This window comes from Heterodontus francisci, chromosome 15 (assembly GCF_036365525.1).
Source record: "Heterodontus francisci isolate sHetFra1 chromosome 15, sHetFra1.hap1, whole genome shotgun sequence".
Lineage (NCBI taxonomy): Eukaryota > Metazoa > Chordata > Chondrichthyes > Heterodontiformes > Heterodontidae > Heterodontus > Heterodontus francisci.
The window spans coordinates 41,438,878-41,463,203 of record NC_090385.1 but is presented as its reverse complement, the minus strand read 5'-3'; the positions used below and the strand labels follow the sequence as shown (position 1 = coordinate 41,463,203).

General features: G+C 42.6%; 1 protein-coding gene across 4 annotated transcripts in view; it reads right to left on the bottom strand.

Annotated features, from left to right (window-relative positions):
• LOC137377615 (heat shock factor protein 1-like) overlaps nt 1-18,477 on the bottom strand; it is a 49,440-nt gene extending 30,963 nt beyond the window's left edge. For all 4 annotated transcript variants that reach the window (XM_068047442.1, XM_068047446.1, XM_068047443.1 and 1 more), the window contains exons 1-4: nt 18,209-18,477; nt 7,212-7,320; nt 6,108-6,232; nt 1,775-1,899 (exon numbers count right to left, since the gene is read on the bottom strand). In XM_068047442.1, the coding sequence (XP_067903543.1) occupies nt 1,775-1,899; nt 6,108-6,232; nt 7,212-7,320; nt 18,209-18,301 (452 nt within the window). In that variant the 5' untranslated portion in view covers nt 18,302-18,477. The remainder of the gene's footprint in view (nt 1-1,774; nt 1,900-6,107; nt 6,233-7,211; nt 7,321-18,208) is intronic.
• Between the last annotated feature and the right edge of the window lie 5,849 nt (nt 18,478-24,326).

The window sequence follows — 24,326 nt, the reverse complement described above, 5'->3', positions numbered from 1 at the left end:
GCACAAATACACAAAAATCGCTAAAAGTAGTGATGCAGGTGAATAAGGCGAAAAAGAAAACACAAAGCAAGCACTGAGGTTTATTTCTAGAGGGACAGCATTGAAAAGTAGAGAAGTTTTGCCAAATTTGTACTGAACCTTGGTTAAGACTACTGTATAAAGTTCTGGTCACCAATATCATATAAAGAATATAGAGGCACCGGAGAGGGTGCACAAATATTTATAAGGATGGGACCAGAAATTGCAGGTTATACCTATCAGGAAAGGACGAACATGCTGGGTCTCTTTTCTCTCAGCAGAAAAGGCCAAGGGATAAGCTAATAGAGGTCTTTAAAAGAAAGTTTTACTCAAGAAGACAGAGAAAATGGGCTGAATTTTACCAGCCCCTCGACGCTGTGGATTGTGGCGGGGAGGCCTGTAAAATGCTAGCCAGAGCGGCCCTCCACGACCCATGACGCCAAGAAGGCCCCGCCGGATGTTATCAGTGGCGCGAGGCCTCAGTGCAGCATCCCCCTCCCCCCACCACTTGGTGGCGGGGCCACTAAAATATTAAAATGATAATTAAAATGCAGATTAACTTACCTGCCAATGGCGGCTGTCCCACGCCAATTTTACAGCCAACTGGCCGCAACTCGCGCGCCTTCGGAACTCCGTTGGAGTTACAAGGCGAGACACTGGTGGGGAGGGGGGAGGAATAGAATTATCAGGGCTGGGGGGGGGGGGGGAAGTGGGAAAAGCTATTTCTATTGGTTGTGGGGATGGTGGGAAGGGGTTGAGGGTCAAAGATACTGCAGTTCCCGGGGGGGGGAATTCGGAATTTCAAAGTGTATTTTTAGGTCACTTTAGGTGTTGAGGATTCAGTGGGGGGAGGGGGAGAGGGGATTCAATGTTAAATTAAATGTTTATTGATTATTTTAATCACACCGGCACCTTTAAAACATCTTAACATATCCTGAAGGGCTTGAATCCCTTTAAAAATGGTGCCTGCACCTGCACGATGGCGCCGGATGTCGTTGACGGGGACGTGGCGGCTGTCCCCTCTACGTCATCGGGAGCGGCCGCTCCCGCCCTCCATTTAAGTGAGCCCCCATGCATAATATCACGGGGGCTGTGCGGCAGCACTTTCGCGTCGGAAGGTTGCCGTCTTCACGGCGCGCTGCTGCAGAGTGTGGTATGCTGATAAAATTCAGCCCAATGTTTCTACTTGTGGGGAAAAGCAAAATTAGAGGCTAGCAATGCAAGAATAAAAAAAAAAAAATCAAAGAAGGAATTCAGAAGAAACTTCTTTACCCAGGAGTGATGAGAATGGGGAACTCGCTACCACAGAGTGTAGTTGAGGCAAAGAGTATAGATGCATTTAAGGGGAGGCTAGACAAGCATATGTGGGAGAAGGGACTAGAGGGCTATGCTGACAGAGTTAGATGAAGGATGGGAGGAGGTTTAAGTGGAACATAAACGCTGGCATGGATTGGTTGGGCCAAGCACTCTGTTGCTGGGCTGTATATTCCATGCAATACAAGTGTCCTCAGATCAAACCACACTGACGGTTACAGTGGGGTACTCCCCACCCATACCCCACCCCCCCCCCACATTTGGCTTTCCTACATTGCACATCTTATTAGATCCTTGTCAGCACAGCTTTGAAAACAGACTTAGACGCATTCTGGGATAGCTAAAAGGGCTAATCCACCCACGCTGCAAAAGGGTCCTTCGGTTAAAAACAAATATTTCTACTTTATATCTGACAATATCCAAATTAAAAGAAAATCACAACCTTTTAATAGTCAGAATCGTGCTATCAGCCAAGTCATGGTTTCCCTTCATCTGATGAATATCTGACAAGAGTTTCAACACTTCTTGCTGTCTCAGTTTAAGGTCGTCCACTCGGCTCACAGAAACCTTCATTTTAAAAAAAGGAAATCACATCTTAGGAAATTGTCTATGAGGTTCCAGCTGTACACTCATCTTAAATTCCAAATAATATGCTTGTGGATCAAGATAATTACTGCACATTATTAGAGATTTTGCAGGTTATATTTTCATTCTGTTCATTCAAATTTTATTCTATCAGGATAGTTGCAATTTCCCGCCCCCTTTGTTTAAGGCTTACACACATTTCAGTTCCCATTTTCTCCCCTGTCCCTCTGCTAAAGGCATGACTAATGCGGCAAAATGATTCCACAAGCACCAGCAGCTAGTTGGTACCTCGTCCAGATGGTCATTTATAATGTGCAATTCTGATCACTGAGTGCCAGTACACTATTTGTCCATTTTGGAGGCACAACAGACAAGACTGATCTATGCAGGTTTACCTTTTAAGCAGGGGCAATGAATAAAATCAGGAGCAAGAACCCTGGAGAATTTGCTGAGGACAGCAAACGACACACCCAGATGCTGTCCAGGATGAGATCACTTAACACCAATGAACAATATGTATTTGCAGTACAATAAATTACAGCACTACTCTGAGACTGAGGTAGGTACATTACAGTTAACTAAGTTTTATCTAATACAGTGCTAAACAGAATACACACTGACCACACTTCAGACAAATGAACTGAACAAAATGCAGGAGTGATGGAAAGAATATTAAATACAATATTCACTGCTAATTAAGCGGATTTCATTTTTTTCTCCCCAATTCTCCAGCAGAAATGATTTAATGTATTTGCACATTAAAAACAGCAATATCAAGCAGTAAAATCCACAAATTTACCTCCTTTCCCCTATCAAAAAGAACACACAGTACCTGTTATTAATCGCAGATGTCTCGTTTCCAAACCATAAAAGACTATGTTATAATAAAAATCTTCTGTCTGCATGCATTTTATCTACAAAAACTTTGCTTAGTTGTCAAATTTTCCCAGTGATAAATCCTAATGGCCACAGTTATAATGGAAATTGCCTACATAAACCTGTTATACTGTATATAATTGGATGCTCCTGTCAACGTCAGAATGGCAGCACCTCAGTTTTGAGTCTCCCAGCTCCTCAGCCTGTGCCGAGAAAATTCTATCCTCCAATATACTCTACCTCCCAAAATCATGTTTTGATATTAAATTATAAACAATGGCACAAAATTGAAATATAGAATATAGACAGCATGTATGACTTTAAAATGGAGACTGAGTTACACCTGCATACTGTAGACCCAGTAAAAACACATAAGAACTTAGGTGAAACAAAGGGGCTAGTCACACAACAATGAATAGTATGTTAAAGCATGGGTGGGGGGAAGGAGAGGAGGTGCTGGGTTGAAAGGGGCCACAGCACGCAGATGGCTGAGAAATTGTAGACAGTATAGAAAGACATATTGAGGATCCCAGACACTGTCCTTGCACGTACCAGATAAAGGTGTCACTATGGACACCAGATATGATTAGACTCATAGCAGACAATGGGAAACTTTAAAATGTTGAACAGGGTCTCACTGAGCCAAATAATGAATTATCATTGTCATTATACCAGACCCCTATGAGTAAGTAAGAGGGGAGGGTCTTGGAAACAAGATTTGAACCTTGACTGAAACTAGGGAAGGTACGAGAACCCTGGGGAAGAACACTTGAGAAGATACCCCTGAGCCAAGGGCTCAGAGAACAGAAGAGCAGCCGCAAGTCTGAGACTGATCACCATGTGCCTTGACGGGTAGTATACTGTGCAAGTTAGTGAGAGCTTGTATTTGATGATTTAGTACGTGAATAAAATATTGATATACTTTCCACCAATCGGATTCCGTGGATTCTTTAAGAATAAGTGTGTATTAGGCACAATAATGCCCTGGTCCAATTAAGCTCTGCCCTCCAACTACACAATCTGATGATTACATTTGGTCCTGTGCAAAGAGATCAATTAGTCTGCATTTGCTGCAAGTTGCAAAGGGCTTATAAACTTTTTACTTCTTTTGTAATCTAGCAACATTTTCTGTGTTTGTTAATTTTTTTAAACAATCCTGATTCTTAGTTTATAGCTTAAGATACAAATCTATTAGTGTGTTACTCAATCTTTGCGATCAGGAGCTTACTGTATTAATTTGTATTACTACTAGAGTGTACTTCATCAGTAAAAAGATTCATTGTTTAGTTTGCCGTCCCAGATTACTTGACATAAGTAATGTTGTGAGCTGGTCTGTCGGGAGACATGCTTGAAATTAGAAAAAATAAAACTAGAATTCACCTTAATTTAACAGCAACAACCTGCATCCATGACTATCTAGTATGCTATAACAAACAGCTCATCTTCTGACTCTAGTTCCATTAATTTAAGGGTTTCCAGGGCTCTTCCTCCCTTCATATCAATAAATTTTTCTGTCATCAACTCTATTCATTCCATTTATGCTAAATTCACTCTACCTTCAAGCTTTTTCCAGATGTAATTTCCGCAATACTCATAACATCCAGTCCTCTCAATACAACAGTTGAATCACTACATTTTGATCTCTTCCATGCCCAACAATAAAAATCTGGCTTATTTATTCAAAGAAATATTTCTTCATTGCTCACACAAATTCAGCCAGCAGTTACCACCTCTTTTTTTTTGATGACACCACCCCAGGTCCTTCAGTTTCTTGGCCTCACTATCTTCTTGGATTTCAAATGGAACCCCCACACCTTGTCCACTGTTAAGGTCATCTCCAAGAAACTCCGTTTCCTCTTTTACACCCATCAATTAATTTCCCCTTAATAGGCTTTAACAGCTCAACTCTGCACAAACTACAAGTTTCTCCAAGACTTTTATATCTGGGAGCCTCATCTCAACACTTCTCTCTCACTCTTGGGGCAGGATACACAGAAGTGACAGATTATCTGATAGGCAAAGTCTTTTCTCAGTTCCAATCTCCTGCTCTCTCTGTCACAACCGTTTTTGTATATAATGATAAAACACAAAGACAATTATGGTCAGCATGACTCTGAACTTCCCACTTTCATTTGAAGCTTCAAATCAGTATTGTACACGCTCTTCCTCCTCCCAACACCCAAACTGTGCTGAAGTTAAGACATCACACTGTAACACTTTCCCCAGAAACTTAAAACTGTTATTGTTAGGTGAATCTAATACATCAGAGATATTGGAATTTGTAACATTGGATTAATTGCAATAATTCAGCTCAGCAGGTGATTCAGCTTATGGGCAAGGGAGTGGTGGAATAAATCTCAATGATGTGGCAGTTTTTATTGGTGGCATCATGACCCAATCCTCAACACCATGTGCTTGGGCTGAGGCAGAGATTAAATTTTTAGCTCTCATGCCTAAAAAGGAGTCTGCAGCGTATTAACAGCGAAGCAGGGAAGTCTTGCTTCCTTTCCAGCCAGGAAGAAGGCTGAAAGAAAGAGACAAACACTACATGAGGCATAAAATCATTGAGCTAGCTAGTTTCAGGAATTGCCAATCTGTAACCTGAATTTAGACCATCAATAGGGGTTGAGTGGTATAGCTTGTTATTATCCTTATTACAAGATGTGATAAATAAATTGAAATTCACTGAAAAATGTATTGATGGCTCAATTGATTACATGTAAAATAAACCAATTGTTGATTTACAATTGGCTTCATCTCAAAGAAGTGATTCCACCTTCCAGAAGATAGGAGAACTGCACATGGGATACACACATGATCAAAGAATTCAATATAGATGGCTAGGGTTCTTACTACTATGAATCCTGGGTCACTGTTTCATATAACTAGATACTGGGTGGGAAGGATCCTCTGAAGATCATAGAGGATGGGAAGTCTGTCTACGAATGTGGCTGGAGATGCAAAACCCAAAAGATTATCTAATGTAGACCTGAATTTTGTAGCAAGCACTCTCAGGTAAGGTATAGCACATTGGTAAATCTAGGTGAAATCTTCAACTATAATGCCCATTTAACATTCCCAGGTCAGGTATAACCATTATTAAATAGATTAAATTTCTTAAATATGCTCCAAACCTCAATCCCAATCTCAAGTGGCAATTAAAATCTGTCTCAAATGCTGCAACAATAAAATCTGTCTCAAATGCTCCAAGCCAACACACCATCATCTTTGACCATCAGGTACTGTGATTTGCTTGTACTGATTTATGAAAAAGGTTTAAAATCAACCATAACCCACCAATGAGTAACACATACCTTCCTCTTGATGTGGTCCAATAACTGAGGCTCTCCTTGTCTGAAGCGTGGATGCTGAAACTCAATTATATCATCCAAATCTCTGGGCAGACCTACACCTATGTGAACCACCTTATGAAAACCATCTGTTACAAAACATAAAGAGTAGAAAGTTAAAGAGATAAGGAACGGCGTTGATAGGAGGAGAGTAAAACTTTACTTTAGAAAATGTTACATCACCTAACTCTCTGGGGGTGGGGTGGGGCAAAAGGAGACAGAAAGGATTACTCTGCTAATTGCTAACAATTCACCTTCTCTCCCACACTTGGTCTGATTACTGCCCTAGGTTCTTTGCTGTTCCATCTTATCAATTTCTCTTCCCATCCAAACTTTTCCCACACTTATTTTGCTCTTCATCACCAGCCTTTCCTCACACCATCCCCCATTTATGCACAATCCACGTTCTTCCACACTTTTTCCAATGTTTTTGCCTCTGTGCTCCACTTGACTCCACCTCCCATCCAGCTATTGAAACTTCTTCATATGACACCATCCCCAACCCACAGCTTACTTTAGCCAAGGTTTCCTTTTCTCAGTATGAAATATAAAACTTGCCTGCAGCTCAACATTTTCTGTATTTCCTTTTGCCAAATCAGTCTCATCCAGCTTATAAACCTCACTGCTCCAACATCAGTTCATTTCCTCAATCCCCAGATTAACCCACTCCAGCTCTCCAAACTACTATTATATGTTTATTAGCCTACTGACAAACACAACACAAATAACCACGGAGGTCAGAGACCTGAAACATTAACTCGGTTTCTCTCACCACAGTTGCTGCCGGACCTGCTGTGTATTTTCAGCACTTTCTGTTTTTATAACAAATAATCCCTTGTTGGAGGGAGGCCAACACCCATGAATACATCAAGAATGATCATCAGGGCCATTGTTTTGCAGTAACAAATCAAGTCAAATTCAGTTCTTTTAATTACAAGAGATTACTGGACTTTCTAGGATTGGGGAGACTGTGTTCTGCAATTCCATTTTTTAAAAACGAAGACCACAAATCATTTGCCTTCATTGTATCACAAAATTAATACACTTCAGCACTGCTAATGTACTTACACATGTTGAGCTGCCTGACAAAGCTTGCCATGTTGTTGTGTTTGAAGTACATGGGGAGGATTTCCTTAGCAAACTGCCTCTCATTGGACACCTGAAAACAGGTGCCATTCTGCAAGGATAAATAAATAGAGTTGTTAATCATCAGTCACGCTCATACAGCTCAACTGAATAACCTTGTCATTCACCAATAAGAAATCAGATACCATCAGGAGACACACCAACCCATGATACTGAGTCATGGGATGCAGATTCAATTTTCCCTTGCTGCTGTGTGTGTGACTTAACTGTGTCACATAATGCATGATGAGTGGGCACAGTCTGCAGATAAATGGGAATGCACCCCATAACCTATAAGGTTTTATATGATTTTTAAATTATGGTTTTCAAATCCATTTTTTTCCTTTTGGTTACAACACATTGATATGCATTATATTGTGAACGTAAGGCTAAGCAGAAGGTACATCAGTGTTGATCAAACTACGGCCTGTGAGCTCAGCCCAAGGCTATGAAGCACATACAGCTTGGTACTACTTGCAAATATATTATGCACTGGTTTGTTGTGTTTAACCTTTGTAGGCCTGGAGTGATTGAAACCGTGGCTCTTAGTGCTACTACTTTATTGATGGATAAATCCCACATCAGAATATCAAGACCTGTTGATATTTGCAGGTTGGGACAAATGCAAATTAAATGGAACAGATTTATATTCTCTGTGGTCCATGATATGCCCATGAAAGTAAAGAATTTGGACATTAGAAGCATACATGGTTTATTGCTTAGGTGAGTGACTTTTAGGGAGTGCTTGATGTTATGAACAGCCCTAGAAATTTTTTTCAGGGTGTCATTCTAGGCCCTCACCTGCCAAGAATGAGGCACATTAATTTTGTCACGAACATTGATTTTAAACTGTTACTGGAGTGAGGGGAGGACTTGTTGAACAGATCAGCCGTGACTGGTAAAACATTTGCATATTAACAGACAGTGTTTGGAAGGACAAAGCAGCCACTCCCTGACATTCAACCCACAATGGACTTTTGATCACCAGATGTTGAAGGTGGGGGAGCTCGCATTCCAGGTTGACTGCCAAAATGGCTGAATACACAAACTGACATGGGCACACCAGCTAGTTACATGACTAACCTGCTGAGCAATGAGTTTTTTGAATTTGTACAGTTTGTGCAGAAAGCTGTTTCCTCCTGGACTGAGAAGATCTCTCTCCTGTCTGCTCCCATCTCTTTCTCACAAGCCTCTGAATCCACTGAAGACACTTGAACCCCAAAAGAGAAAAGTCTCCTACACTGAACAAGGTTTAAGAATTATACTGGGCCCCAATGAAAAGCAAGATCGACCTACAATCAAGGACTCTACAGTGAGCTCCAAGAACCGTAACAACTACTCTTCAGGTATTGCCTCAAACCTTTCCACTTTATTTTTCTTCTGCTCTTTTTTGTTTCTATTTGCATGTGTGTGTCGCGTATGCATGCTAGCGTGCGGCATGGCTTATAACCGTAGGCATTAACCAAATTAGAGCTTAGGTTTAATAAATTTCAACTTTTCTTCTTTAAACCTAAGAAAGCCTATTTGTACTGGTTTCTTTGCCTTATAATTGGAAAGCGGTAAACAAGAATTCACTGAAGGGGGAGCTAAAAATAAAATCAGTGTGTTTAATAATTAAATCTGGTTACAGTAAGACCAGGTGAAGGCTGAAAGGGAACCCTAGACCTCTTTCTCACCTGGTCGTAACAAGGGCAAGATAGTAGAATTAGTGCACACTACCATGCGTGCGCACCGTGTCAGTACCTGCCAAGCCTGGTTATCAGATACACATTTGGGAGTTCTCAGCATACCACATGTGGAGTGGAGGGCATAGGTACTAATGCATAATCCAACCAATGCTTCCTTAAAGCTGCATGGGTGCGCAGCCACACAATAATCTGGAATGTACTGTGCAGTGCAATAAACAGGCCGCACACAAAAGAAAAACTAGAGGAAATGCTGGAACCAACCCTTACTGAAGAGAAGCCTGATGTCAAAGAAATTTCTTGGTTTAACCTCCAAATATATTTTCACGCACAGGGTTATGTTCCATAGAATCTTTGTTTATCTACCTCATTGAAGTGTAGATTATGAGTGGAAATCCAAAGGTTTTCCAATCTAGCGAGTGTATCACTATGGGAGTTTATGAAGTCTGGTTGAGAGGTGCCGAGTGCTTTTTTGTTTATCATGCAACATCTCTGCCAGTGGATCATAGAGAATGACCAAAAGGTGTTGGGTTGCTCCCTCCTCAACATTCTATGAGAATTCCAGAATTCTATCTGAAAGGAATGTGGTGTATCTATTCAGTTAATTTTAATTGCCCCTTTTATCTCACCACATATTGCCACTACATCAATAATTTCATAAATGGAGCCCCAATCAAATGGAGTTTGTTCCAGATATTTTGCAAAATGTTGTAGGAAAAGTATACATTTCCAACGGGCTTGTTGCTCTTCAGATTGATTTAAGAAAATGGGAGTCCGCAATTCCTGTTTCAAACCTACTAGCAGCTGGCCCAAAGTAACACTGGCAGAGGCCCCAAGGCAGGTTTCTTAGATGCCCTCAAGACTGCAGTTGGAAAATAGCCCATTTCCCCAAGAAATAGGGATTTTCTCAAGATAAAATGTATATAAATATTAATTTTTTTTATATACAAATTACAAAGTTAGAAAATATTTACAACACAAAACAGGCCTTTTGGCCCAACAGGCCACTCCCATCCCTCCTCATTTAACTCCATCAACATATCCTTCTATTCCTTTCTCCCTCATGTGCTTATCTAGCTTCCTCTTAAATGCATCGGTTAGTCACCTCAACTAGTCGTTATGGTAGTGAGTTCCACATTCTAACCACTCTCTGGGTAAAGACATTTCTCCTGAATTCCCTATCGGATTTATTCGTGACTACCTTAGATTTATGATTCCTAGTTCTGGTCTTGCCCACAAATGGAAACATCTTCTCTAAGTCTATCCTATCAAACTCTTTCATAATTTTAAATACCTCTAAAAGGTTACCCCTTAGTCTTCTCTTTTCTCGAGAAAAGAGCCCCAGTCTGTTCAATCTTTCCCGATAGATTTACAATGATACCAGAACTCGGAGGTTATACTGATGTTTGAACCTTCTCTAGTGCCTCTATATCCTTTCTATATATGGAGACCAGAACTGGTTCAAGCATAGTCTAACCAAGGTTCTATACAAGTTTAACATAACTACTGTCTACAAACACATAGAAAATTCAGTTTCAAAATACCTTAAAGTCTTATTTCAATCTTTGTGAAAGGAAAACCCAGTTTAAAAGTGTCAAGATGTACCTGCAGTGCTAGATACATCTGTAGATTGTGTTGTGATTGGCATTTAAAATGTTTTTTAAAAACTGTCACACAACGTCAGACTGGAACTGTATTTCTCACTCGTCAGTATCTCAGTTTGCACGCAACTCTATTACAATACCACTGGGTGGCAATGCAAGGAAATTTGTGCAGGCTTGCAAATCCAATGCAAATCCTGAGATATTCATCAGCTGCTGTGATCCCATACCTGAATTCCCAAATTCTCACCCACTGCCCTTTAATTTTTTAATTGGTTGTCAGGATCCTGTTCAAGCTTCTCCCCAGTCCACCCACACCTCCACCCCATCCCAACGCGCCTCAGCACCACCCTACATACCTCCAATTTTCTGCTCCTCAGACTCCCAGACCCATATGCACCTTTGGCCATTCTCTCCTCCTGTACTGCTTCATGCAGAAATCTCTCCTTTTCAATGCTGCCCCCACTCCAAAAACATCTACACCACAATCTTCCTTACTCACTAATTTCTCAGATGTCCCTCCCCCACTGCCATATATCCCTTCTCTAGTGAAGGACCCCATACAGCCCACAACCCCTACCCAACTTCACTGAACATTTAGGTCTAAACTGCCCATCGCACTGATGGGTATTTCAGGCTTTGTACCCTTCCCCTGCACCCACCACCCCCAAAACACTGAAAAATATTTTGCCATTTCCTCCCCCACCCCCACCCCCCCAACTTTCTCACAAAAAGGCACCCCTGCACTGCCCCATCTCCCCTCACATCTGCTGCTTGGCCTTTCAAGCCAGCATAGCACTTCCCTGACGCACTCACTTGACCTTTCTTTGGGCCTGTCCCCCATTGTTTGACATTACTTTCCTTCCTTTTACTGTCCTCAATCCTCCCTGTCCCCCTTTAGATACAATATCCCACTCTCTGTACTAACACTCCTCTTCTAATTTGTCTCTTTTCTCCTCCACCTTCCTGCCCTGTCATTTATCTCCTTCCTGCCTCCACTAACTGGGACCTAATCATCCCCCTGCCCCCTAACTCTACTCTTATTGACTACTACATTTACTCTGGACTCCTCGGGCTGAATTTTAAAGCCCCTCTGTCGTCGGGAGCGGTGCTGGGGGGTGGTGGCAAAGAAGATCGGTGCGGCAGAGGCCCAGTGCCGATCTCGGCAGCGCGACCTCGTGGCGACTGCCCTGCTGCTCGGCAATGGGACCCCCATTTCAATATGTAAACTAATTTACATCCCTGATTTAATGAGGGTTCCGTCGCCTCCTTAATCACCGCACCAATCTTTATTTGGGCGGCGGATTATGCCAGGCCTTTGAATCCTCGTTCAGGGAAACGTGGCATGACACCTATGGAGAGGGGTGGGGGGGGGGAGGAGGATTTTATCTCTGTGCAGGGTGGCGGGGGGGGGGGGGGGGGGGAGTGGGATAACAACAATGTGGATTGGTCGGGGGGGGTGATGGGAAGGGGGTAAAGGGCAAAATTGCTAAACTTCGGGGGTGGGGGAGGGGAAGAGGGGATGTTCAAATTCTCAATATTTGAATTCTGGGGGGTGGGGGAAGGACACGACTGTTTGGAAATGCTATTATAAGGGGTGGGGGGAGGGGAATTCATGTAAAGGTCATTTAATTCTGTTTTGTGGAAATTTAACTTACCTGGTCCTTTAAATTTTAAAATGTCCATTGAGGACTATAAGCCCTTTAAAAATGGCACAAGTGTCTGTGCATTGGCACCAGACGCGGTTGCTGGCGACAGCTCACCCGCCCCCTCCACATCATCACAGGGCGTGGATGCCACAGCCACGCAAATGAGCCGCTGGGTTTGAAATAGCACCGGCTCTGTGACACGGTGCCCTGCAGGCAGGCTCCATTTTTTTTACGTCCGACTCCTACTTCGGCAGCAGACTCTTAAAATGCTGCCCCTCATATGCAATGCAACAGGGGATCAATTATATTAGATTTTAAAAACTGGTCATTTGGGGTTTGTTTGGACACATGCCATTGTTATAGTGACATTCTAGATTGCTGATCTTCACAATATAATTGTGTCTAATGAAATGTATCAACAAAAATTTGAAGTTAAAGATCACAAAAGAATTTTCTGATTTAACGCTATTCTCTACATCCTTGCTAGTCACCACTTGAGCCATCGATCTATTAAAAGCTATGCAATTTATATCAGATTGTAAACAAAAGTCACATTATCCTTTATATATTAGGAGTTCTACGTGCCTACGCAACATATTGAAAAATGAAAACATAAATTAGCAATTATTCCCACTGTAAACCAATTCTGATTCTAGTCCTGGAAACATTCCGCATATCTGTCAGCCTCTGGAGAAAGGAAGGTAGATTAGGACCTGGAATGACAACCCTACCTTCCTCTCTCCACAGATGCCTGACCTGCAGAATGTTTCCAGGAATTTGTTTTTATTTCAGGTTTCCAGCATCTGTGGTATTTGCATTTGACTGTAATATCAACTATTTCTTGCAATACAAAATAATAAAGTTTACTATTATGTATACAATCTTTTCAAACATCCCAAACTGAGAAACTGCATTTCCTTATTACAGTGTAAAGTCTTGCAATCATTACATTACTCCTGTTAAACCATGTTGTCTAACCCCCTCCTCAGTTTACCACAATTCCAGGAGGTAGTGCTATGAATCTGGGAGTTGGTAATAAGCATCAGGAAATGCACAGCAAGGACTGCATGTGTAAATAGTGTCAACACTTTCGGCAATTTTAATTGCACAAAGCTGAAGGGTACGGTATGCATAGGCGCTTGTCACTACTCATTTTCACCAACAATGGAGTAATGTAATGATTACAAGACTTTACATTATAATAAAGGAATGCAATTTGTGTTTGGAGTGTCAAACAAAATTTGACACTGAGCTGCAAAAAGAAGTAGGTTTTAAACAGCATATTAAAGAAGGAAATAGAGGCAGAAAGGGTTAGGGAGGAAATTCCAGAGCTTAGGGCCTTGTCAGCTAAAAGGTACAGCCACTAATGGTGGAGAAATTAAAATCAGGGATGCTGAAGAGGCCAGAATTACTAAAGAGTAAATATATTGGAAGGCTGTGGGGCTAAAGGAGATTACAGAGACTAGGAGGCAAGAGGTCATGGAGGAATTTGAAATCAAGGATCAGAATTCTAAGATTGAGGCTTTGCTTAACTAGGAGCCAATGTGGGTGAGTGAACACAGGGGGTGATGAGTGAACGAGACTTGATGCAAGTAAGGACACAAACAGTAGAGTTTTGGATGACCTCAATTTTACGGAAGGTAGAATGTTTGAGGCTGGCCAAGAGTGTATTGGAATAATCAAGTCTTTCTTTTCTTTCTTTAGCCTCCTTGTCTCGAGAGACAATGGGTAAGCGCCTGGAGGTGGTCAGTGGTTTGGGAAGCAGCGCCTGGAGTGGCTATAAAGGCCAATTCTAGAGTGACAGACTCTTCCACAGGTGCTGCAGATAAAATTGGTTGTCGGGGCCGTTACACAGTTGGCTCTCTCCTTGCACTTCTGTCTTTTTTCCTGCCAACTGCTAAGTCTCTTCGACTCGTCACGCTTTAGCCCCACCTTCATGGTTGCCCGCCAGCTCTGGCGATCGCTGGCAACTGACTCCCACGACTTGTGATCAATGTCACAGGACTTCGATGTCACGTTTGCAGATGTCTTTAAAGCGGAGACATGGACGGCCGGTGGGTCTGGTACCAGTGACGAGCTCGCTGTACAATGTGTCCTTGGGGATCCTGTCATCTTCCATGTGGCTCACATGGCCAAGCCATCTCAGGCGCCGCTGGCTTAGTAGGGTGTATATGCTGGGGATGTTGGCCGCCTCAAGGACTTCTGTGTTGGAGATACGGTCCTGCCACCTGATGCCAAGAATTCTCCGGAGGCAGCAAAGTTGGAATGAATTGAGACGTCGCTCTTGGCTGACGTACGTTGCCCAGGCCTCACTGTCGTAGAGCAAGGTACTGAGGACACAGGCTTGATACACTTGGACTTTTGTGTTCTGTGTCAGTGCGCCATTTTCCCACACTCTCTTGGCCAGTCTGGACATAGCGGAGGAAGCCTTTCCCATGCACTTGTTTAATTCTGCATCGAGAGACAGGTTACTGGTGATTGTTGAGCCTAGGTAGGTGAACTCTTGAACCACTTCCAGAGTGTGGTCGCCGATATTGATGGATGGGACATTTCTGACGTCCTGTCCCATGGTGTTCGTTTTCTTGAGGCTGAATATTAGGCCAAATTCATTGCAGGCGGCCGCAAACCTGTCGATGAGTCTCTGCAGACACTCTTCAGTGTGAGATGTTAATGCCAAGAGTGTATTGGAATAATCAAGTCTAAAAGGTCACAAAGGCATAGATGAAAGGTCACTGGCCTGAAATGTTAACTGTTTCTCTCTCCACAGATGCTGTCTGACCTGAGTATTTCCAACATTTCCTGTTTTTATTTGCTTTTCATGCTTTCCTCTTTACCAATCCCCTTTAGCTATTCCTACAATCTCAGTAATAAAAATAAAAAAAGCTGGAAATACTAAGCAGGACTGGCAGCATCTGTGGAGAGAGAAGCAAAAGGGAAGGTGTTGATAGGACAGAGGGTCACAGAGAATAACTGACCAGAAGGTCATGGAGCAAAGGCAAAGGGTGTGTTAATGGTGTGGTGAAAGACAAAGCGATAGTGCAGAGAGGGTGTTAAATGACAGAATTATGGACAGCCCTGGCCAAAAGCACAAACATGAAAAAACCAGTGGGCAGGCACATGGTAAATAAAATGAAAGATGAAACAAACTAAAATAAAAGAAAAAAGAATAAAACTAAAAATAATATGTCTTCCTTTTTCCTCAACCGAGCATTCCCCCCACCCAGCAGTGTGGGGGGGGGGGGGCAGTCATGCTCCGAAATTATTGAACTCAATGTTCAATCCGGTAGGCTGCAGCGTCCCTAATTGGTAAATGATGTTCACTGGAACACTGCAGCAAGCCGAGGACAGAGATGGGCATGAGAGCAGGGGGGTGAAGGGGTATTGAAATGGCAAATGACAGGAAGCTTGAGGTCATGTTTTTGGTCATGTTTTTGGACTGAGCGAAGGTGTTCCGCAAAGCAGTCACCCAATCTGCGTTTGGTCACCCCAGTGTAGAGGAGACTGCAGTGTGAGCAGCGAATACAGTAAACTAATTTGAAAGAAGTACAAGTAAATCACTGCTTCACCTGAAAGGAGCGTTTGGGGCCTTGGATAGTGAGGAGATAGGAGGTAAAAGTGCAGGTATTCCACCTCCTGCGATTGCATGTGAAGATGCCATGGGAAGGGGACGAGGTGTCAGGATGAGTGGACCAGTGTGTCGCAGAGGGAACAATCCCTTCAGAATGCTGACAGGGGAGGGGAGGGGAAGATGTGTTTGGTAGTGGCATCACGCTGGACGTGGCGGAAATGGCAGAGGATGTTCCTTTGGATGTGGAGGTTGGTGGGGTGGAAAGCGAGGACACGGGGAAGCCTGTCACAGTTCTGGGAGGAAGGGGAAGGGGTGAGAGCAGAGATGCGGGAAATGGGCGCCAGACACGGTCGAGGGCCCTGTCAACCACAGTAGGGGGAATCCTCAGTTGAGGAAAAAGGAAGATATATCAGAAGCCCTGTTATGGAAGATTGCATCATCAGAGCAGATGCATCGGTGATGGAGAAACTGGGAAAATGGAACAGAGTCCTTACAGGAGGCAGAGTGTGAAGAGGTGTAGTCGAGACAGCTGTGGGAGTCGGTAGGCTTATAATGAATATTAGTAGACAGCCTATCCCCAGAGCAGGCAGAAAAATCGAGGAAGGGAAGGGAAGTGTCGGAGATGGACCATGTAAAGAAGGGTGGAAATTGGAAGCAAAGTTGATAACATTTTCCAGTGCGGTGGGAGCAGAAAACAGCACCGATACAGTCATCAATGTACTGGAAAAAAAGTTGGGGGAGGGGGCGTGAGTAAGACTGGAACAAGGAATATTTGACATGTCCCACAAAAAGACAGGACCCATGCAGGTACCCATAGCAACACCTTTTATTTGAAGGAAGTGAATGGAGTGAAGGAGAAGTTGTTCAATGTGAGAACAAGTTCAGCCAGTTGGAGGGTGGTGGTGGTGGATGGGGACTGGTTGGGCCTCTGTTCAAGGAAGAAGCGGGCAGCCCTCAAACTGTCCTGGTGGGGGATGGAGGTGTAGAGAACATCTGTGTCTCGAATAGATTCCATTTCTCCCATTAGGGCTCCTTTTTATTCCTACATACATCATTCCTGCCATTTAACCGGCTCCTGTTCACACTCATGCGCTGCACATTTATTTTCCTGTGTCTTCTTTTCCCCTTCCCCTAATTCTCTCCCCATTTTAATGTTGCTCATTTGTAATATTGTTTAGTCCTGAGGAAGGTCTAAAGTCCTTCCTGAAAGGTTCACCTCTTTCTAAACAGGTACCGCTTGACCTGCCAAAGTATTTCCAGCTTTTTATTTTCAGCTTCTGCAGTAAATTGCGACATGTTGAAAACTTTGACCCCTTTCACATTAGACACTTGCCCCGCCCCCCTCTTTGATGCCCAGCCACACACGTGCACTGGAGTACTGCAACAAAATATTGCGGGCTAGCCAACCAGCGGCGACGACCGGAGTGCGCGTCGGGTTCTAAAAATACCAGCCGCCTAATCAGCGTGGAGAAGCGGCAACTCAGTGGCCAATCAGATACGGGGGCGCGGCATTGGGCAGGGCCCACGTGGAGGCGGTGACCCTTTCCCGTCCACTTTCTCTCCCTTAAGGTAGTCTGACCCTCAATGCAGACAGGAGGAAGACAAACAAGTAATGAATACATAACTCAACATTCAGTTAAGATTAATTAATTGTTCCAAAATTCTGTACTGCCTGCTATATTTTCCACTGCATTTTTACGACATGGCCAGAATGATATTGCAATGAGCTTTTTTTAAAAGTGCGACACAGGTTTGGGAGCTACTAAAGGCCTGGACTGTAGAACGAGTATCCTCCCCAACACACCGTTTCAAACATATTCGATAAGAAAAAAATAAATATTCATGAATTATTGCACTCTGAAGCTCATACCTTCTGTTGGTAATGTTTATTCCCGACCCAAACAGGAGTTGGCGGGTATAATAAAAAGCTGCTGTGATTGCAAGTTAAAAAAAACTCTGGAAAAAATGGACATTCCAAAGAAAACATGAGAAAATACTTTTTTCAAAACCGAAAGATTATTAATCTTTACTGTCGCATTCTCCAACAGTAAGACACGTTCCAATCGCAAGTTTCCATTTAAGATCCACTTTCTACTCTTCGCCCCCCCCCCCGACATGATTAAGAATGCAATTCAAATATACAAAGGTAAATATTATAATTGCTGACATTAATGAAGCAGATTCAACATACGCACTCTACCCGAACTCCGTCCCTCAATGCTTAATTCAGCTGGCATTTAATGGCATTCTGGCACAGTAACTTTAAAAAATTAAAAATATATTTTGATAGCCCCAAAAAACATTTTGCTCTCAATACGCGAATTCGAAAGCAAAAAAACGTCCTAAATCATTCAGATCTGATAAAAACCCTGGAACATGATCCGTACACTAGGCATATCATTATCAAGCTGTATTGACATGTTTCAGGATTACTTACCCGACTCCAGGAGATGAGATCATCTGTCCCTTGATCTTCCACCAAGGTCCATAACTTGTTCAAAAACGCAGGCACATTACAATTTTGCTTCATTTCTCAAAAATTTTAATTTTGTAAAGTTCACGGTATATTTCTCCCGCCTCCCTCTCAATAATAGTGCGCTGCTTTTCACACGGAGATATCCACTCTGGTGACTGCAGTTGTTTACTTCCTACTAGGTGAATTCCCCGTTTGTTTAATAACGTTTGTTACTGAAGGCCATGCTCCACTCAACCTGTGGGTGGGGCCACTTGCTGCAGCTGTCAGTCAGATAGACCAAACAAGGAGTGGTGGCCGCAATGCAGCTTTCTAACCAATAACAAAGAGGTTTTCCCCCTCGCCATTTGAAAGGCAGATAGATTATCCAATAAGAAAGGAGAGGGGCGGGGCTAGATCCAGTCTGCCAAGTGTTTGTTTGGCTGGAGCTACGCGTGCGCAGATTGGTGGATGTTGGGTGTCGACACGTGGGGAGTGAGTGGTTTCGAATTGGATACAGTAAACTTGTTGCCTTTATAACCACTAGAAAGTGAGCAATAAGAGTTTGTTGCAGAGATCGCACAATCGAACTATTTTTTTTAATTGCTGAAAACCTGAAATACAAATTAATGGCTTGAATGAGAGACGAGGGGGTAAATTGAAGATTGAGAGAAGATTTAAGGGTTCAAAGTCACGCAAGCCGGCCTCCAAACCAATACACCGAGCTAAGGTGGCATTGTGCAAGAGCAAGGCTTCACCAGAGCAGGCCTAAACCAAGAGATGGGTTAACTTGAGAGAGGGATGGATTATAGAGTTAGGGAGGTGCAAGGCACTTGTGGGATTTTAACATCGGGATAATTTTAAATTTGCGATGTTGGTGAACTTGAAACCAATGTAGGTCAACGAGAACAGGAATTATGCGCAAGCAAGCAATATGATAGGATATGAGTACCAGAGCATTTGAATGAACTGACGTTTATGGAAGTGAAGAATGGGACACCCGCCAGAAATAGGCATGTCTGTAGGTGACAAAGGCATGGATAAGAGTTTCAGCCGCAGATAGATTGTGGAGGAGTATAGACAGTCTTTGTGATACAGGGTATGGGATTTGAAGCTCCTTAGAATAGGATGCTAAGGTTACAGTTTGACTCTTTGTGAGAAGTGGGAATGAACTGGAGTCATAGGGAAGGGCATGGAGTTTGTTGTAATGGTCTAAGATAGTGGCTTTGGTCTTTTCAATGTGGTATGAAAGCCCCACATGCTAAATGGGAAACATTAATTTCATGGATTGGAACTTTGCCTGAGACTTTTACTGGAAATTCTTACTAATAACTTTTTAAAAAGAAAAGCTAGTAGCCAAGATGGCCATAGCAATTTGCATATGGATCATCAACAGAGTAGACTAGAGACAAAGATGATTGACGCAACCTAGCCAGAACAATGGGGATGCTCTCTGATTCAATTACCTGAGATGGCCTTATCAATGCGGTCGTCAAGAGCCATCGACACCCATTGACTTTGAAAGAGCCAACCCCCTCCAAGTGTGACTGGACAGCTTAAAGTGTGGTGCCTTGAATCTCAGAGAATTTTCCAGAAGGGCTTCATTAACCCAACAAAGAGGTTTGGGAATATCATGTGACTGCTGTGCAGCTTTGGAGAGGCTAAGTTTGGACAGTCAGAATGCAAAGCAGTAACTGAGAAGCCATCCACAGAGTAATTTTCTCTCTCTCTCCCTCTCTCCAGTAAAGATCCAGGGAAGCCTCAGCTGCAGCTAGTAAAGCCAAGTCTACAGACCACCACAATCAACACTAGGATACAAGGATCAAAAACCCCTCTTCTGCCTTCCGGAGCCTGAGAAGCAAGTCCGGACCCGTGCATGTGGCCCAGTGACGACTTCAGGACTAGAATATCAACTAAGAACTTTGGGACTGCTGAACTGTATTTAAATTCCATTTATTTCAGACTCTACTCCAACCACCCAACTCTGTTTCCCTCTGTAATCTATCTGTGTGTGTGTGTATGTCTCGTGTGAATGTGAGCGTGGATGCGCAGTGTATTTTAGTAATATTAACCGATTTAGAGTGTTAAGGATGCAGTGGTTAGCACCGCAGCCTCACAGCTCCAGTGACCCGGGTTCAATTCTGGGTACTGCCTGTGTGGAGTTTGCAAGTTCTCCCTGTGTCTGCATGGGTTTCCTCTGGGTGCTCCGGTTTCCTCCCACAAGCCAAAAGACTTGCAGGTTGGTAGGTAAATTGGCCATTATAATTGCCCCTAGTATAGGTAGGTGGTAGTGAAATATAGGGACAGGTGGGGATGTGGTAGGAATGTAAGATTAGTATAAAATGGGTGGTTGATGGTCGGCACAGACTCGGTGGGCCGAAGGGCCTGTCTCAGTGCTGTATCTCTAAACTAAACTAAACATCTTGTTAAAACTCAAGAAAACCTGTCTGATTGGTTCTTTGTCAATTATATTAGTGGAACAGAAGCAAGCGCTCATTGAGGTGGTAAGTTCAATCACTGTGTTAAAAAAGGATAACCCCTGTTGCGTTCAAATCAGAGAAGTGGCAAAAGGGGAGACCACCTTCTCACCTGGTCGTAACAAATGTTTAGCTGAAGGAAATTGTGGATTACAAAAGACTGGATGTCAAGCAGTCTGACAGTACAGAGGCAGTCAAAGGTGTTGAGACAAATGGTCAAGATGTAGAGCTGGGTGTTGTCAACATGTAAAAGCAAATTCCATGTCTGCAGATGACGTCACCTAAGAGGGAACATGTAGATCAGAAAGAGAAGGGAGCGATGATAGATCCAAAGGGAACTACAGTGGTAATGGTGCAAAGGCTAGAACAGTAACCATTTCTGGAGAATCTTCAGATTGGATAAGTAAGAATCAAACCAAACATGGGTAGTCCTGCTGAGCTTGACAATGGAAAATAGATTATATTTCTACATTTTGCTAGTTTAAACCTGCCATTCTGTTTGGTTCACCTTATCAAAAGCTGTAGAAAAAAAAGGAAAAGTAATACATCACAGTAATTTGTGATTTTGGTTAAGACTGTTTCAGTTCTATGAGAGGGATGAAAACCTGTTTGGAGGGATTGAAACAGATGTGATGGAAACACATGTTCTTATTTTAAGTGATCTTAGGTGGCTTGTATAAATCAGAAATCACAAAATGGCTTCAGGGAGCTATATTTCTAGAATATCTAGTAAAGATCCCCTTGTGGAAAAGTTGGTATGCAGATAGCCAATATGTGGCTGGCTATATGTAGTCAGACCTCATCGTCATATTCAATGAGACACAGCTGACCTAAAAGGGGATCCATTACTATTTCAATCTATGTATGCGACCAAGAGCACACATCTGGTTCACTAAGTTAATGTTTACTGTGATCGGTTGGCCCTCAGACACTATTAAAGGTAGTCTTCAGATTGTTTTTACAGCAAAGGAAAAGACCCACAACCTAGTGATCCTCTCACCACCATCAGTCTTCTACAAAGGCAAAATACTGTGGATGCTGGAAATCTGAAATAAAAACAGAAAATGCTGGAAATACTCAGCAGGTCCGACAGCATCTATATAGGGAGAAACAGAGTTACTGTTTTATGTCAATGAATCAGAATTGATGAAGGGTTGTTGACCTGAAACATTAACTCTGTTTCTTTTTCCACAGATGCTGCTAAACCTGCTATTTCCAGCATTTTCTGTTTTTATTACCATCAGTCTTCTGTTTTGTTTTCAGTCTCGGGAGGTGTGTATTGCTTGCAAGATTGGCATTTTGGAGACAGTGGTAGGCTACCTTCTTGAACCATTGTAGTCCATTTGGACAAGCTGCTGCCACAATGCTGTTGGGTAGGTAGTTCCAGAATTTTGATGTAGTGACAATGAAGGAACTACAATATACATCCAAGTCAGGATGGTGTATGACCTAGAGGGGAATCTGGAGGTGATAGTGCTCCCATGCACTTGATATCCTTGTCCTTCTAAGTGGTGGCGATCATGGGTTTGAGAAGTACATCCTGTAGATAGTACACGGAGCAGCCATTACGCTGGTGGTGGATGTATTGTGGGCAAAGTAACAGTTGAACTGCTTTATCCTGAGTGGTGTTAAGCTTCTAGTTTGCCTAGTCTTCATAAATAGTGTAGAATAATAATTCCACGAGCAATAATTTCATGTAAATCATGTTTCTGTTACTTGTTGCAAAGAACTGTGTGTCAGTGGTAGAGGGGGTGAATGTTTGTGGATGGGGTGCCAATCAAACAGGCTGCTTTGTCCTGGATGGTGTCGAGCTTCTTGAGTGTTATTGGAGCTGCACCCATCCAGGCAAGTGGAGAATATTCCATCACACTTCTGACTTGTGCCTTGTAGATGATTGACAAGCTCTGGGAAGGCAAGAGGTGAATTACTCGCCGCAGGACTTTTGTTTCGAAGTAATTTGTTTATATATCTTGGAAGTTTGATATTATCTTTTGATTTTCTTTTTGATTCAATTTGTTCTTTTCTCCATAAATAAATTTACCCTGACTACAAAGTTCTATTGGTCTGGTATTTGTCCACCTTCTGGGGGAGAGAAAGTTTTGTGTGCATGCTACATATTCTGCAGTAATTTATTGCCATTTCAGGTTAATTATTAAACCTCAGTTATACCAGTCACAGCAAAAAACAGTTTGGTTTAAAAGAAACTCAGTCTGCTAATGGAAACAGCTGTGTAATCATGTTGAGAAATGTGTTGGGAAAAGCTGGAGCTGTAACAGCCAGCTTCACAATGAGCACAACTATTTGCTAAAACCTCTCAAATGAAAAACTGGATTATGCAGTTCATCATGAGCAAGACTAGAATGCATTAGATTTGGACTTCTAGATCATCAATGCAGTTGACACAAAAACAGAAAGTGCTGAAAATACTGTTACAACCGACTGCTCAAGTCAAAGCCCCCAATCAAATATAAGATTCTGATTGTGGTGGGAGAAACGCACTGTTAATTCAATCCCGTCCCTCCACAGATCCCCTAACATATCATTTTAAACTTTCCAAATTAAAGAAAGACCCAGCCAAATTGTAGCATCTATTAACCCCTGAATGAGGCTAACCTAACCAAGTGTCTTTAAATCAACAAATTAACTGTTTAATTAGAAAAACTAAATTCTTAAACACTACTAAGATATAAACATTTAAAATAGAAAAAATTAGAGTCCTTGCAGATTTATGCTCCTGCCGGATGTGGAATAGTCCAAGGTTGCTTGAAGCCCTCACAGCCGTCCGAAGGGGGAAAAAAGGTTCTTCAACAGTAGAAAGTTCCGTTGTCTAATTCAGAAGTCGAAATTTTTGCTCCTTCTCCAGTGATGAATTTCAACAATTAACAACTTGCAAACACTTTAGGGGCGGCGCAGTGGCTAGCACCGCAGCCTCACATCTCCAGTGACCTGGGTTCGGTTCTGGGTACTGCCTGTGTGGAGTTTGCAAGTTCTCCCTGTGACTGTGTGGGTTTCCTCTGGGTGCTCTGGTTTCCTCCCACATGCCAAAAGACTTGTGGGTTGATAGGTAAACTGGCCATTGTTTAAAAAAAATTGCCCCTTGTGTAGGTAGGTGGTAGGAGAATTGAGGGAAGGTGGGGATGTGAGACGGAAATATGGGATTAATGTAGGAATAGCATAAATGGGTGGTTGATGGTCAGCGCTGACTCAGTGGGCCAAAGGGCCTGTTTCAGTGCTCTCTGACTCTACGACTTTTTAATGAATCAATTTGGCTTTAGAATTTTTGAGGGATAAAAGATTTTCACAGTCTTGCTTCCCTTCCCTCAATTTAAATTATCAGAGATCTCTGTTGTGGCTTGACGCTTTAGAATTTTGAGAGAGAATAACAAATAAACAGACTAAATTCTCTTCCTTCAGTTTAAATGGTCTGAGAGCCCTCCTTTCAGGTGCTAACACACAGCTCTCTGTCTGTTTTCCTCTGATAGAACAGGTTGTTTTTCCACTATAAGCCAGTTCAAAATTATATGGTAACAAATGTGTCTCTCAATGCTCAGTCCGAGTGGCTCTATCCTAGGCAACCAGGATGCATCCTTTGAAGCTGGTTGGTTCCCTCTCTGCATGGTTGTGTC